The sequence below is a fragment of the Mizuhopecten yessoensis genome, unplaced genomic scaffold, assembly GCF_002113885.1.
Source record: "Mizuhopecten yessoensis strain PY_sf001 unplaced genomic scaffold, ASM211388v2 scaffold11133, whole genome shotgun sequence".
In the NCBI taxonomy this organism is placed as follows: Eukaryota; Metazoa; Mollusca; class Bivalvia; order Pectinida; family Pectinidae; genus Mizuhopecten; species Mizuhopecten yessoensis.
The window spans coordinates 1,513,965-1,530,148 of record NW_018408896.1 but is presented as its reverse complement, the minus strand read 5'-3'; the positions used below and the strand labels follow the sequence as shown (position 1 = coordinate 1,530,148).

Genomic DNA, 16,184 nt, shown 5'->3' with positions numbered 1-16,184 from the left:
ACATATATGAAATGCACTTTGTACATGTATGTATAAATACATCATATATAATATATTCTGTACCTACATGTATTTAATGCATTATATACCGGTATGTATATATACAATACACTTTTTTAACCCGTATTATTGTGGTGCATCTGTTACATCCCTCTCTGTAAAAGTTACAGGTGTTGGAGGAATAACATTTATTTTACCGATATTTCCTTGATCAGTAATGGTAGTTGTATGATATTTCCTTGATCAGTAATGGTTGTTGTATGATATTTACCTAATCTGGTGTTGATTGTTTATATGATAATTAGTTTTGTTGTATGTTTATAACCTGATGTTAATTGAGGGAAAGGCTATCACTGTTATGATCATGAAAAGGAGTTCCACTCTGAGTTTATTTTAGGAGATAAAACAACCTACAGGAGTTTTTCTGGCGAAGAGTACCTTCCCTTGGGAAGCTTTTCGTATGCTTTGTGACACACAAATTAGACATTTTTTTGATGGTGTGAATCGATCATTTCTGTATGGCAACATTGGTCAAGTGTAAGCTTCGCAATGTAAAGGTTCCAAAGTCAATCGCAATGTAAAGGGTGCCTAGGTCCACCGCGTTGTAAAGGTCCCGAGGTCCACCGCAATGTAAAGGTCCCGAGGTCCACCGCAATGTAAAGGTCCCGAGATCCATTGCAATGTAAAGGTCCCGAGGTCCATCACAATGTAAAGGTCCCAAGGTCCACCGCAATGTAAAGGTCCCGAGGTCCACCGCAATGTAAAGGTCCCGAGGTCCACCGCAATGTAAAGGTCCCGAGATCCAACGCCATGTAAAGGTCCTGAGGTCCACCGTAATGTAAAGGTCCCGAGGTCCACCCATGCAATTTTCTTCCTTTTTATTTTTTTCAAATCTTCAACAACTATAATTCTGTAAAATTCATGACAACATGCATTTTATTAGGAATATTCTTTTGAAAAGGACTTATTCAAATGTTTCAAAATAGAGACAGTCTTAATATTATGATGTAACCTGTTGGTACCCTTTACCTGAAAATGAGTAGCCTAGTGTAGGGATTATTGGAAATTATACCTTAATAAATAAAATCATATTGCATATTTCAAATTTGTTTTTTTTACTTCTGTACTCTAATTCATTTCACTAGAGAGCTTATAATTATCCAGGAAAGAAGTTAAATATTGAGGATTAAACCAGCTGCACCAGCTGGCCAAAGCTGACTCATTAACAGCTTTTTCTGTAAGTGCACATATACAGTTGAGTGTTGTGAAAGCAGTTTTAAACCAGTAATTTTTTAATTAAAATGTTCACCCTTTGATGTTGTTAAACCATACATTCAGTATTGAATTTGCTTTCTTATGTTATCTACATAACTAAACATATAGCACATTTTACCCCATGATACAGGTATATTAGCCCGAAAATGTTGTACATGTAGTCACTTTTTGTACAGACTGCAATTGTTGTGCAGAAAAAAGTATTTTTATATATAATTGAGTTGTGCAGTAGCCAAAATGGATAGAATCTTGTAATACAGGTGTGACATCCACAGTTATGTGTGACATTTATAAGTTTGATCAGGAGTGGCTTTTATAGACAGACATACCTTTTATAGACAATTGTGACTTTATTATAGACAGGTGTGACTTTATTATAGACAGGTGTGACTTTATTATAGACAGGAGTGACTTTGTTATAGACAGGTGTGACTTTATTATAGACAGGTGTGACTTTACAGTTGTATGGTAATCCTGAAATGACTGAGGTTTAACATATAATGTGACATTATCTGTATTGTTGATGTGACACCATTTATTCGTTATACACAAGGGCATGTCAGCTGTCTAGCACCCAAGGACAAGACAAAACTTTTCTCGCATTTTAAAATTATTTAATGTAAAGACAAATAAACATCAGCACAGTCATATTAACAGTTTTATTGGCAGGTTCGATTTAACAAAGGCTTCCATTTTCAATACTTAGGCTTCAAATCAATTTATCGATTTCTGTTTTGATTTAGATCTTCATCAAACAATTGGGACCAGATCTTTAATTCCAGTCTGATACTCTATGTTCCAGTAGACAGGAATGTAGAGTAGCGGCGTGGATTAAAAATTGAATTTTTGATGTAGAACAATTACTGTAATGTATATCACAGAAACAGTTTCATTATAAATACATTTTTTTTAAATTCTGTCAGGAAAAGCTAATACTCTTTTTGAATTGGAATTACTGTATTGAAATATAAAGTTACCAGGTATAGCAAACTTTTAAAAAGGTGAATGAACAAGGTACAGTACAGCTAAAAACAAGTTACCAGCAATGAACCCTTAGATGAATGATCAAAAACACGTTAAAGTTGTTTCTGAATCTGCATGGTCCTTTACTAGGTTATACACTATGTAACCTCTTTATAAATAGTCAGCACATTTAAAAGTTTGAATACAAGCATTTATTTATGCTGTTTTGATGAACGAATCCAGGTCCTCAACTTGTAAATTATGCATTTTATTTTTTTCAATGTATGTTGCATTTATCTTTGTAATCTTGAAATAAATTTGAAAGATGTAATGTAACATGTGTAATAGAAATGTATTGAACCTTAAAACAAAATCCAGAGGCAGTCATAGTACATTTGTACATCATTAATAGGTCATCAATGGTACCGGTGTCACTGGCACATTTGTACATCATTAATAGGTCATCAATGGAACCGGTGTCACTGGTACATTTGTACATCATTAATAGGTCATCAGTGGTACCGGTGTCACTGGTACATTTGTACATATTTAATAGGTCATCAATGGTACCGGTGTCACTGGCACATTTGTACATCATTAATAGGTCATCAATGGAACCGGTGTCACTGGTACATTTGTACATCATTAGTAGGTCATCAATGGTTCCGGTGTCACTGGTACATTTGTACATCTTTAATAGGTCATCAATGGTACCGGTGTCACTGGCACATTTGTACATCATTAATAGGTCATCAATGGAACCGGTGTCACTGGTACATTTGTACATCATTAGTAGGTCATCAATGGTACCGGTGTCACTGGTACATTTGTACATCATTAATAAGTCATCAATGGTACCGGTGTCACTGGTACATTTGTACATCTTTAATAGGTCATCAATGGTACCGGTGTCACTGGTACATTTGTACATCATTAGTAGGTCATCAATGGTACCAGTGTCACTGGTACATTTGGACTTGCTGTAAACCATTTATTACTTGCAAGACATTTATTTTTTAACTAATGCACGAATAACAAATTGAAATATCTTTTAAATGTTTATTCATTTACAGATAAGTTGTCCTTTGTTGCTTTTTCATTTCATTAATTGAATTAAAGGTCACATGGACACAATTCATTTGAAACAAATTCACAATAATATTAGTGTTTTACTTAAAGTGATTTATTATCACATAATTGTAATGACTACTTACCGTACAAGTCCCTATTGTTTAAAAACTGTTCAGCTTAGCTACAGATTTATACCGAACTTTCATCTGGTGTACGTTACAATGTATGAAATTCGAAACTTTAATTGTATTTATCTGGGTACACAGATTCGAAATATTCTAACCACCTACAGAATATGTTTCAATATTTCTCAAACTTCTTTATGAAATTGTCTGTAACGACTTGTTAAGATAATCAGGCCTTGTACTCTCAGGTTCACATGATTAGGTATTATCACAGATCACTGTTACAGCACTGGAGTGACAACCTGTACATATAGATCTACTGATCACCCTCCAGGTCACATGACTAGGTATTATCACAGATCACTGTTACAGTACTGGAGTGACAACCTGTACATATAGATCTACTGATCACACTCCAGGTCACATGACTAGGTATTATCACAGATCACTGTTACAGTACTGGAGTGACAACCTGTACATATAGATCTACTGATCACACTCCAGGTCACATGACTAGGTATTATCACAGATCACTGTTACAGTACTGGAGTGACAACCTGTACATATAGATCTACTGATCACACTCCAGGTCACATGACTAGGTATTATCACAGATCACTGTTACAGTACTGGAGTGACAACCTGTACATATAGATCTACTGATCACACTCCAGGTCACATGACTAGGTATTATCACAGATCACTGTTACAGTACTGGAGTGACAACCTGTACATATAGATCTACTGATCACACTCCAGGTCACATGACTAGGTATTATCACAGATCACTGTTACAGTACTGGAGTGACAACCTGTACATATAGATCTACTGATCACACTCCAGGTCACATGACTAGGTATTATCACAGATCACTGTTACAGTACTGGAGTGACAACCTGTACATATAGATCTACTGATCACACTCCAGGTCACATGACTAGGTATTATCACAGATCACTGTTACAGTACTGGAGTGACAACCTGTACATATAGATCTACTGATCACACTCCAGGTCACATGACTAGGTATTATCACAGATCACTGTTACAGTACTGGAGTGACAACCTGTACATATAGATCTACTGATCACACTCCAGGTCACATGACTAGGTATTATCACAGATCACTGTTACAGTACTGGAGTGACAACCTGTACATATAGATCTACTGATCACACTCCAGGTCACATGACTAGGTATTATCACAGATCACTGTTACAGTACTGGAGTGACAACCTGTACATATAGATCTACTGATCACACTCCAGGTCACATGACTAGGTATTATCACAGATCACTGTTACAGTACTGGAGTGACAACCTGTACATATAGATCTACTGATCACACTCCAGGTCACATGACTAGGTATTATCACAGATCACTGTTACAGTACTGGAGTGACAACCTGTACATATAGATCTACTGATCACACTCCAGGTCACATGACTAGGTATTATCACAGATCACTGTTACAGTACTGGAGTGACAACCTGTACATATAGATCTACTGATCACACTCCAGGTCATTATAAACATATAACTAATTATAACAGACAACAGAATTGGTAAATAATCAACTTTTTATATCTACCAGATGGATCAAAATGTAAGGAACTTTCAAAGTGAAGAAGTTCATTACTTATGACTTTGTCTCATATTCTTCAATCCATGAATATCAACACTGCATTGAAGACTCAATTAATCCTCATGTACATTAAATGTATTAACTAAAGTCAGTAGATATATTGTGTCTTGTACATGTACAATTATTTCACTTCAACTGTGCAATGATCTCAACAAAATATTTCTTTAAATGAGAATTTCAATTTATACAGTCGAGCAATGTGATGATGAGGTCAATCAATTAGGGTACTCACAGAAACATCATAATTTGGATAGATGTATGGTAGTATTTCACTCACGTGATCACAATATTTAGATGATGGGCTATCCATAGATAATGTTATAGAATAAGATGGACTAAACAATATCTGAAGTATTTCATAAAACATAAAATAATTCAACAACACCACCGTCAGTACCCGTACCACTGGACTCAAATGCATTTGATTTATTTAAGGGCAAGAAACCGAAATTCATGGACATAGGACTAGATTTAGTAGGTTGTCCACGGTGTTTGATTTTCAGTGCAAATTGCGATACAAAAGCATGTACAAGCAAATAGCTATCTCTTACCACCCAGTTAGAAATAAAAAGTTTGTCGCAAACAAATCGAATGTATAAACATTAATTAACTAGGTCAAAGACATATGTACCGCCAGCAGACTTTATCAACTAATACAGGACATTGTAGATCATCATTGATATGTTTACAACAAAGTTTGATTACTAAGGAAAACAATATTAAATGCAAAAATCTACAGTTAAAAATATGAGAATCAAATTTTTATTTTAAAGCGAATTTTTGACAAAGTATCCCACAAATGTTTTCATCGCATGGAGCATTTTTCTTCCATTGTTGACTTACCTGAAACAAAGTTTTAAGATAAGTTATGACTTACCTACTTGGATATAAAAACCATAAACCCCGCTATCAGACTTCTGTTGGAATTTCATATAAAGGTGATTATGACTATTGGTCAGAGAACTACAGCATATTATTTTGATGTATTTAATTGATTATGTTAATGCCATAATTGATGTCTGGCTATGAATCATAACAGTTAACAAGTGGTTCCTTAATAATACTTTTGGTTATGAATACTTGCGGGCTCAACAAGGATCCAATTAAATATGACTGAGGTTTCACAGTGATCTGCAAAAATAAATAAATATCACACTGTAATGTTTTTATGGTATTTTAGTTATATGTACAGGTAATGTTCCAAACACTCAATTGTGAAGACAACTAAAAATAAATTGTGTCAATTGTTATCAACGATCTACGTTTGATAGTTCTGAGCTCTCCAAGCTTGACAATAGTGCAAACCTCCGTCATATTTAATTGGATCCACGTTGAGCTCGCAAGTATTCATACAAAACGTGGGAAACGGAAATGAGAGCAAAATAATATTCACAAAAATATTGGAATAATAAATCAATCATAATTCTAGACCTGCTAGAATATAATTCTAAAAAATAAACATAAACGTTCCTCATTGGTGATTACCTTTCTTGTCACAAAAATATAAATACCATCAATGACCATACATACATTGAATCTAATGATCAGAACATTACAGATCAAGTGCATGATGAAGAAAGTCTCATCAGCAGTCAATATTTATAATCATATATATCTCAACCAATCGGAGACAAGGATCATCAAATGTCTGTTGTTCAAATTAAATAGTCATAACAAGGTGACCGTAAGTTTAGGCCAATCAGAGGTAAATTTGAAAATTTAATATCTATAATTTTTGAGATGGACACCCCACCCCCATATTCTAACAAGGCTCATCCAGCACAAGTCGATCAAACAAAATCCTTGATAAGTTCATCCGACACTTATCATGAGGGGAAAACACTCTCTTGAGACCAGGTAGTTTTAAAGTTATTATTATAGTTAAAAACCTTTGGAAAAACACTTACTTAAGCCTAGAAAATCTGTTCATGTATTTAGCTTCAAGTGATTAGATACCAGATTATAAAGGAGACACAATGATATTGGTTCTATTGTTATTTGCTGCAATGAAATATTGTCAGATATATTATCAATATAAATGTACACTTAAGACATGTACTGGACATGGGCATTCTGTATGATAATCTCCTGAGCCTTGCTCTCACAAGCATGACTACTCTCACAAAGACTCGTAGACAAGGTCTTTCCATGGAGGAGGGAATGTCACAGTGGTGAACTACAAATGTATACATGTAACATGTTACTGACTCAACTACAGACAGGTTTCCTTTAGTGCACTCAGTAAAACACAGGGCCATTAATTAAGGTGTAGTCCTGGATTTCACCCCAAGTGAAGGTACTCGGAAAAATGACTTTGTACACTTAACTCTGTCAAACAATAAATATATAGTAATTCAACATTTCAATAACAGTAAACAATATATATTGCACTTCTCAGCAGATCTTTGGACATCAGCCAAATGCGCTTATATATAGATAATATTAGTTCTATTTACAGTAATGAAGTCAGACCTAACAAAAGCCGAACTCACAATATAAATGTATACTCTCTAATTTACATCAACACCAAAAAAACAGATAAAATCACTCTCTAATTCACAGTCAGACCTTACAAAACAACAAACACGCTCTCTTATTTCATATATAGTCAGACCTAATTACACATAACAGTAAAATTCACTTACAACTTGTATGTGTACAGATATATTGTACACTGTTTTACAGTTGACCTAACAACTCTTTAATTTAGTCATTGAATTTACCAATATGTCTTGTATAATCGGATAAAAATAATGACCCTGTTAAGCTATCATAAATGTAAAATATTTCTTCCTCTGATAGATATGGAATTCACTACATAGTACTAGTGTGTTTGTGTTTTAATTCGCTTAAATGAGGACATTAAAGACAACCACCCCATTTTGTGTATATTTTGGGATAAAAGACCCAAATCTGTCCCATAGTTTAATAATAAACAGTGTTAGACTTTCTTTATCAACTGTGTTGACTTGCATCCCAGTATTTAACAGAAAGTTTGTTTAAATTCTAGATGACAATGTTCTCAATACATTTGAAAATAGAATACATGTAATATTATAAAAATCTTTCTTAATCCAGTAAAAAATGCTTACATTCTACAGTATAACATTACATTCTACAGTATAACATTACATTCTACAGTGTATTTACAGGGAATAAAAGTACCAAACATAGCACTTACATCTGAACACAATGTCTGAATTTACCCCCCCTTTGCATACAACTAAAACATAAAATGTAAAATGCTACCCCTCCTTTTAACTCATACACAACTATGTTAAACAGTCTAAAAAATCTCACTTCTTACACAGAATTTATCACAAAGTTTAAATTGACCCATCTACTATCATAGAACTTATAAAACTCTTTCTTACATACAACTTCAAACAAAAGTCTTATCAGACTCTCTCATATTAGGGCTAGCGCTATTCCCAGTATAAATCATTATATATACAGGGAAGGAGCAGGTAGGCATATTGGCAGTGGGGTTTAATTAGACAGAAGAAAAGAAATATGGAGTCACAAGGAAGTACCTCCTTTTACCTCTACACTCATATATACAGTTTATAGATATCTTAAATAGCCCTTACTGCTACACTTAGACTACACAGCTGTCAGTTTATCAGCACAGACAGTTTTTGAAAGACTCTGAATGATATCAGTAGACTCTGAGACTGTTTTTTAAATATATATATTTAATACCACCTATATTAAACATTCATCAAGATATCTGAATCTTTTTGACTGAAGTTGGGAGTTCTACAGCACTGACTTTAAGAGGCCACATCCCTCCGATGATACCGGCCTGGACAGAAACACCCATGGCAACTGCCAACTCTGGGTCTATTGACGTGTTGGGATCCTTTCCAAAAAAGTCTCGTATAAGTTCTCGTACTTTTGGAATTCTAGTCGATCCTCCAACTAAAACTATTTCATCCACCTCATCTTTTGGAAGTTCTATAGTTTTTAAAACTGTTTTAATTGGAACAAGAACTTTAGAAAATAAATCCTGATTTAATCTCTCAAATTCTGATCTTGTCATAGTTGCTCTGTAGACAACATCCTGTCCGAATGACTTGAGAGGAATGGCCACTTGAGTGCTTGTCATACTGGTCAGACTGATCTTGACATTTTCCACGTTCATTCTGACACTCTGAAGGTCCTCGCGGTGAGTAAGCTGTTGGTTGTACTGCTTGGCTATGTCCTCTAATATGTGGTTAAATAACCTCAGGTTAAAGTCCTGTCCTCCAAGATGGTTGTTACCTTTAAAATAATCACAAAAATCCATGTAAGACATAGCCCCACTCTTCTGTGTATGGCTATTAGTCACCTCACACATAGTGAGTACCAGTAACTTATGTATGGAACTATCGAAAGTCATAAATACTTCCACGAGCTTTGCCTTTGTATATGATTATTGTGGAGTTTTTTTGGTCAGATATGTGCTCATTTCACCTCTCCAAAATATGACTATATGCATACTTGCAAACTCTCCTGATTTTTGCGGGAAATTCTCTATTTTGAACTGTTAAATTGAATATGTCTAACACGTGAAATTCCTTAAAACTATTCCTATATTCTAAGACCTAATTATTCCATTTGAAAGAACAACTCAAAAGATGCTATTTTTAGCATTATTTATTCCATAGTGGATACATATATTTATTTATGTTTTCATTTTGAATATGTAGAGTCTCCCTCAGGGAAAATTTGAAAGACTGAAAAGTATGTTGACGTTGTTGATTGGAGTTTAAAGATCTATACATATAGCCTCTACTAGTCTGAAGCCAGGGTTACTTCTAAAGCTAAAGTGTCTTGTCCTTGTAAACATTTACAAGTGTTTGATTGACCCCTACCTGCCATGGCCTGTGTGAGAAACATGCCTCCCTGGACGTTGAGGAGGGACACGTCCAGTGTTCCACCCCCTAGGTCTACCACCATCACATTCTGTAGACTTGGCTTAGTGTGGAGTCCATACGCCAGGGCAGCCGCAGTCGGTTCATTGATCACTCGGAACACCTCTAGTCCTACAACAAAAATGACAATTAAGATGATTTGAAAAAGCCTCTAGTCTATTAACAGATGCATAGTAATTAAATACACATATTTGATCATACAGAAATTCAATGTGTGCTGGCTATGGTACATATCTACATAAAATAACGTTACCCATGTAATTTTGAGACCATTTCTAATTTTCAAAATAAATAAAATTTGGTTAAAAAAATCATTTTTAATGGATAATGATAAAGTAATTATGCAAAATTTCATTTCTTGACTGGCAACAGCGAATTATTAAATTAGTGAGTTATTATTTAAGAGGAATGCTGAAAGTTAAGGATCTTCAATCTAAAGTACTTTTGTGATAGGACCTGGTCACCTGAAACTTGAAATCATTAAGCACTGCACTAGGAAACCTTAAATTTAAATTTAGAACTGTATGTTTGATAGCAATTAACTTGATGATTGAAAGTATGAAGTCTCATTTAACAATGGCCAGAAAATTCTACAACACAATGTACTAGTTCACCCTTACCGGTCAAGCTGGCAGCTTTTCTGGTGTAGTTTCTCTGCAAGGCATTAAACTCTGCAGGTACAGACATCACCACTTTAGTGACTGGCGCGCTAAGGTTTGCCTCCGCTGCCAACTTGAGCTTGTTAACAATCACAGATCCAATGTCTTCTGGGCGTAGACGTAATTCAGTGTTGTTCACAGATAAAACAAACTGTGCCAAACCATTTTTGTCCGCTTGAATCTATAGGAATAAAATCACAGTATACTGGTACAATGTATATGAACTGTAAAATCTTGTTCAAGTAATTCCCAATTGTTTTAAAGTTGAAATAATTGGAAAACTATGTAGCTATACAAATTTAAAGATATATTCTTTTCATTTGCATACACATTTAGGAGGGACACATCCATCATGATTAAAATATACAATGTAATTTAGTTAACTAAAAAAAAAAAAAAAAAAACCTTCACATGGCCTGCATGTACTTCTTGTAATTATGTTTATGTTATTTTTTATCACTTGATATATTGCAATTAGTAAATGCAGGCAATGTGAAGTTTGTAATCATTTTTTTCGAGTTAACTTAATTACAACGTAGATATTTTCTTTTTAATTTGTTACACCATGACAGAGTCTAGCCTACCATATGTTAGCAGATAGTTATCTTCTTGAAGAAAATTCTAACCTTAAATGGATAGCGTTTTTGTGCCTGTGCTAATTCCTCCTCTGTCACAACCTTGCCAATGAATCGCTTTGCATCATAGATAGTATTTTTGGGGTTGTGTTCTGCCTGAGCAACAGCTTTGTAGCCTACCAGAACACCATGGTCAGTGAAGGCCACCACACTGGGAATACACTGATGACCATCCTGTACCTCTAGGACATCCACTCTGCCTGTTACAGCATGGTAAACACCCACACATGAATAGGTTGTCCCTGTGGAGAAAAGGTGTAGTGTTGTACATTGTGTAGCAGGAAATACAGGAATAAGAGGCCCAGAGGGCATGTATTGCTGTATTGGATCTACATCTCAGTACCTAATAGTAAAGTTTATATCATTGTAACGGACTGCATTGGTCATTGTTTAGTAGATAAGGTCCCATGGCCACTTTGATTTTGTTCAGTAAAATTGTGTACAGCACCATTTTTGATGCAGAAGTAGTTCAATTCATTAAACCAACTTCCATAAAAATTATAAAATTCCTAACTGAGAAATTCTTTAATTTTACAATAAGAGTTTAATTTATATTTCTAAAATCTTGGATGCTGGCATGGGTAATGGAGTTGAAGAGAGAACAGAAACAGGTCCAGAATTCACTATTGTCTTCATATGCTGTCTCTCACTTGACATATGATACCTTTTTTTAAAACTTACCTAGGTCAATTCCCACTATTTTTGGAGTAGGAGGAGGCAGGTAATGTTGGGCAAAATATCCTGCCATGAAAATTGCCATTATGGCTGTTCCTGAAACAACGTAAAAGAAAGAAATATAATTTTATCAACTATTTTTATGGTTATGCATTTTCAAATTATGGACATCAGGTGAGGTAAAGCCATGACTTAAGAACCTGGTCTGAGCAATATTTATTGAGGCCATGTACCAGTTGTAAATCATGAATAGGCCAAAACTGAAGTTTTATTACACCAAGTATGTCCAGGGCTTTCAGTAGACTCTTACAAGTAAGAGATTGGAAATGATAATTTTTGCACAAATGTACCTTATTGTAGGATTATGTTAAAAGAATGACACCCATTTTTATTCCTAATGTTTACACAAATTTTGTGTTTTATTTCACATTTTTTCTCCATATCATTAATAAATTTGTTACTGTAAACAGTAACTTTTACCGAAATGAAGAATTGTTACTACTATGCAGGTTGTGCCTTACCTGTTAATTAATACATGTATTACTGTCAAGTTGTAAACTACTATTCCAACCACATGTGCTGGACACATTATTATGATGTGTATACACATCACTTGGTTTAAACCTTTTTTGGCATATATCTTTTGCAAAATATTTTGCACATGTTTGCCATTTTACCCGAAACATATTATCAATCACCATATTCAGCAACTTGAAACTCAAAGTGAACAAATGCCATACAGTAGTGGGATAGCATCCTCATTCAGTCATAGGTGTTTGCAATTCTGACTGTAAATTGAGATAAAAATCATTTAAAAAAAGGGTATTACTATACTCTTTTATAGTAATACCCTTATTTTTTTATATGATTTTAAAATGATAAGGCGATCACAGTTGCTGAATCATAGGTGTTTGAAATTCTGACTGTAAATTAATTGAGATAAAAATCATATAAAAAAAGTTATTACTATACTTTTTTATAGTAATACCCTTATTTTTTCATATGATTTTAAAATGATAAGGCGATCACAGTTGCTGAATCATAGGTGTTTGAAATTCTGACTGTAAATTGTGATAAAAATCATATAAAAAAAGGGTATTACTATACTTTTTTATAGTAATACCCTTATTTTTTATATGATTTTAAAATGATAAGGCGATCACAGTTGCTGAATCATAGGTGTTTGAAATTCTGTCTGTAAATTAATTGAGATAAAAATCATATAAAACAAGAGGCCCATGGGCCTTAACGGTCACCTGAGTCTACAGTATTTTTTTGTTTGTTGAAATATGTACCAATTTGAGTAAAAAATAGTTTAATGTTAACTTAACTTTGTCAGGACCATGAGCTGATCATTCCTAGACCAATTTTAAGTGAGATCGGCCTATTAGAATTTAGTAGCAAAATAGCGGCCATGGCAGCCAAATTGTATTTCTGATTGACCCGAAAAATAACAACACTTTGTCAGGACCATGAGCTGATCATTCCTACAAAGTTTCAGTTCAATCGGCCTAGCAGAACTTGACTTTAAGTTTGAAATAGTTTTTTCAAAATGGTGGCCGTGGCGGCTATATTGGATTTCTGAACGACCCGAAAAATAACAACACTTTGTCAGGACCATGAGTCGATCATTCCTACCAACTTTCAGTTCAATCGGTCCAGCAGAACTTGACTTTAAGTTTGAAATAGGTTTTCAAAATGGCGGCCGTGGCGGCCATATTGGATTTCTGATCGACCCGAAAAATAACAACACTTTGTTAGGACCATGAGGCGATCATTCCTACCAACTTTCAGTTCAATCGGCCCAGCAGAACTTGACTTTAAGTTTGAAATGTAAAATGTTTACGGACGATGGACGACGACGGACGAAAACGGATAGCAATAGGTCACTTGAGCTAAAGCTCAGGTGACCTAAAAAGGTATTAATATACTTTTTTTTATAGTAATACCCTTATTTTTTCATATGATTTTAAAATGATAAGGCGATCACAGTTGCTGAATCATTTTTGAAATTCTTTGAAAAATCATATAAAAAAGGGTATTACTATACACCTTTGTCCGAATTATTCTGACGTTTTATCGACTTTTTTCATATCGGTCTGTCGTCGATTAACGTCAGAATAATTCGAACTATATACACCTTTGATTCAGCAACCGTGATCGCCTTTTAATATCATTGTATGTGGCTGTGTCTCAGCGTCAGAATATAATGTTATAAGATTTCGGTTTCAGAGGTGGCTGATGTATTTTTAATTTGACATCAACTATAGAGAAGAGGTCTACCTCTGAACTGCAACGTTACAACATGGATTCAGAGATTCGCCGTACCTATGCAGGCCATAGTGTTTTGTCTGTCATCTACATGTATGAACGTATTTAGAAACAGTAGACTAGCCCATTATCATTGACAAGACTGTTTTAATGGTAAAAGATCGAGATAAAATACATACCGATCACTATAAATGTGGCTCCCATGTCACGAGTTGTATGTAAAAAAGCAAATAAGTCTAATCAACCATATGCCACTGTTCTGTCAAAGAACCGGATATCAACGTGTTTTTCTGAGTCATTCAAACGCTTGGAAAGGGAAATTGTAATATTACAAAAATAGGACACGACTGCGGACCGGATGCTTAACTTCTATATTTTCTCCATAACTACTTTTAACGTATTGGTTTAAAAAAGTAAGCTGTTCGAGTGTTTTTACCCATTACCCACAGATATTGTTACTTGAATACAGACATCCATATTTACAATACAATGAATCTCTATTTAAAAACAGAGATATCTGTATTTGACAGTTGAGTGGCATTTTATAAATATATATATATATGTATTAATTAAACAGCATCCTTTTGTTAAAATAAAAATAAGAATACTTTAAAAAAACCTCATTTACATTTAGCTATATTTACATTCTTGATGTTTGTTCTGTACATGAATCAGCAACTGCCATTAGACCATGAATACACTATGGATACAACGATTCTCGTGCAACCGGTCAGCTGATTTCACACACAATGACACGCATAGTTCCGTTTCTGAAAAGAGTTATATCCCCTTCTCCGAGATAACTTAGTCGCGAGTAATAATAATAAACTTTGCAAAAATCATAAATGGTGCACCATTAATGGTACTATTATTATTATTATTATTATTATTATTATTATTATTATTTTTGTTTTTTGAAATTAATTTATCAAATACTGACTTCCGACTAGCAATCGGTTCCTCGTGGTCGTCACGAACTAACACCAAACGTCCGGCTGGGTAATCCCCGTGACATCAACTTGCACATTAAACCTAGAGAACTTAAATTGTAATGACACAGGGAACTTCATCTTTTAATTTAACATCATTTACATCTGAAGTGGTGTTTTTTTTTAGCAAACAGCGTACATTTAACTTCAAATGAGCTGTATGCCTAATGCCGACGGGTATCCTGGATAGTTACTATGGTGACCGATGATTTGAAATAGTGCGGACATAAACTTTTTAAAATATATAATATGCGGTGTTAAATGCCAAAAAAAGCCCATCAAATAAGATCAACTTATAAAAATGAAAGGAATATTAAATTTTGGTTATTAAATTCTAGATATATATTTTTCGTTTCAACAAAATCAGCTAATCGGCGAAAGTTGAACATTTGAAGGTTGTGTGTAGGCTTGAGTTATGGCTGTTCCCTTTTTATGGTTTTCTGTCCGATACTGATATCAAAATTAACAAATTTACAAAAAGTGTTGTAACTTTTTTTATTGTAGTTCATCGTAACGTAAATATATGAATTGAATGGATTTTTTTCATGTACATTGCGGCAATGAATAGCAGTAGCTGATCTACATATCTTCTGAGGAGCGCTAACGCGCTCCACAGGATATGTACGCTCCGCAGGATATGTAGATCAGCTACTGCTATTCATTGCCGCAATGTACATGAAAAAAATTCCATTCAATCCCTATGTAATAACGTTATGATGTTATCTGAATTCAACATTTATGCAACGTTATACAAACGTTGGTTTTATTGATAATATTGATATACATGTATGTACGCGTGGAGACGTGCCAATTTCGTGCACAACAACTAAAACCTACGCTGGCATATCCTTCACCAAAGACCTAAAATCGAGTAACACTATCAAAGATGCTTGTGAGAAAGGAAGAAAATTGCTGAACTCCCTAATAGGCATAGGAATCCACCCTGATGGACTCAACC

At 34.4% G+C, this 16,184-nt stretch overlaps 1 protein-coding gene across 1 annotated transcript; it reads right to left on the bottom strand.

Annotated features, from left to right (window-relative positions):
• Positions 1 to 3,285: 3,285 nt before the first annotated feature.
• On the bottom strand, positions 3,286 to 14,517 carry LOC110466472 (heat shock 70 kDa protein 13-like). Its single transcript, XM_021522982.1, has 6 exons — positions 14,417 to 14,517; positions 11,973 to 12,062; positions 11,283 to 11,533; positions 10,618 to 10,837; positions 9,938 to 10,108; positions 3,286 to 9,344 (listed from the first exon to the last, which is right to left on the bottom strand). Exons 1-6 carry the CDS (start codon positions 14,439 to 14,441, stop codon positions 8,803 to 8,805), a joined length of 1,299 nt encoding a protein of 432 aa, XP_021378657.1. The 5' UTR covers positions 14,442 to 14,517; the 3' UTR covers positions 3,286 to 8,802.
• Between the last annotated feature and the right edge of the window lie 1,667 nt (positions 14,518 to 16,184).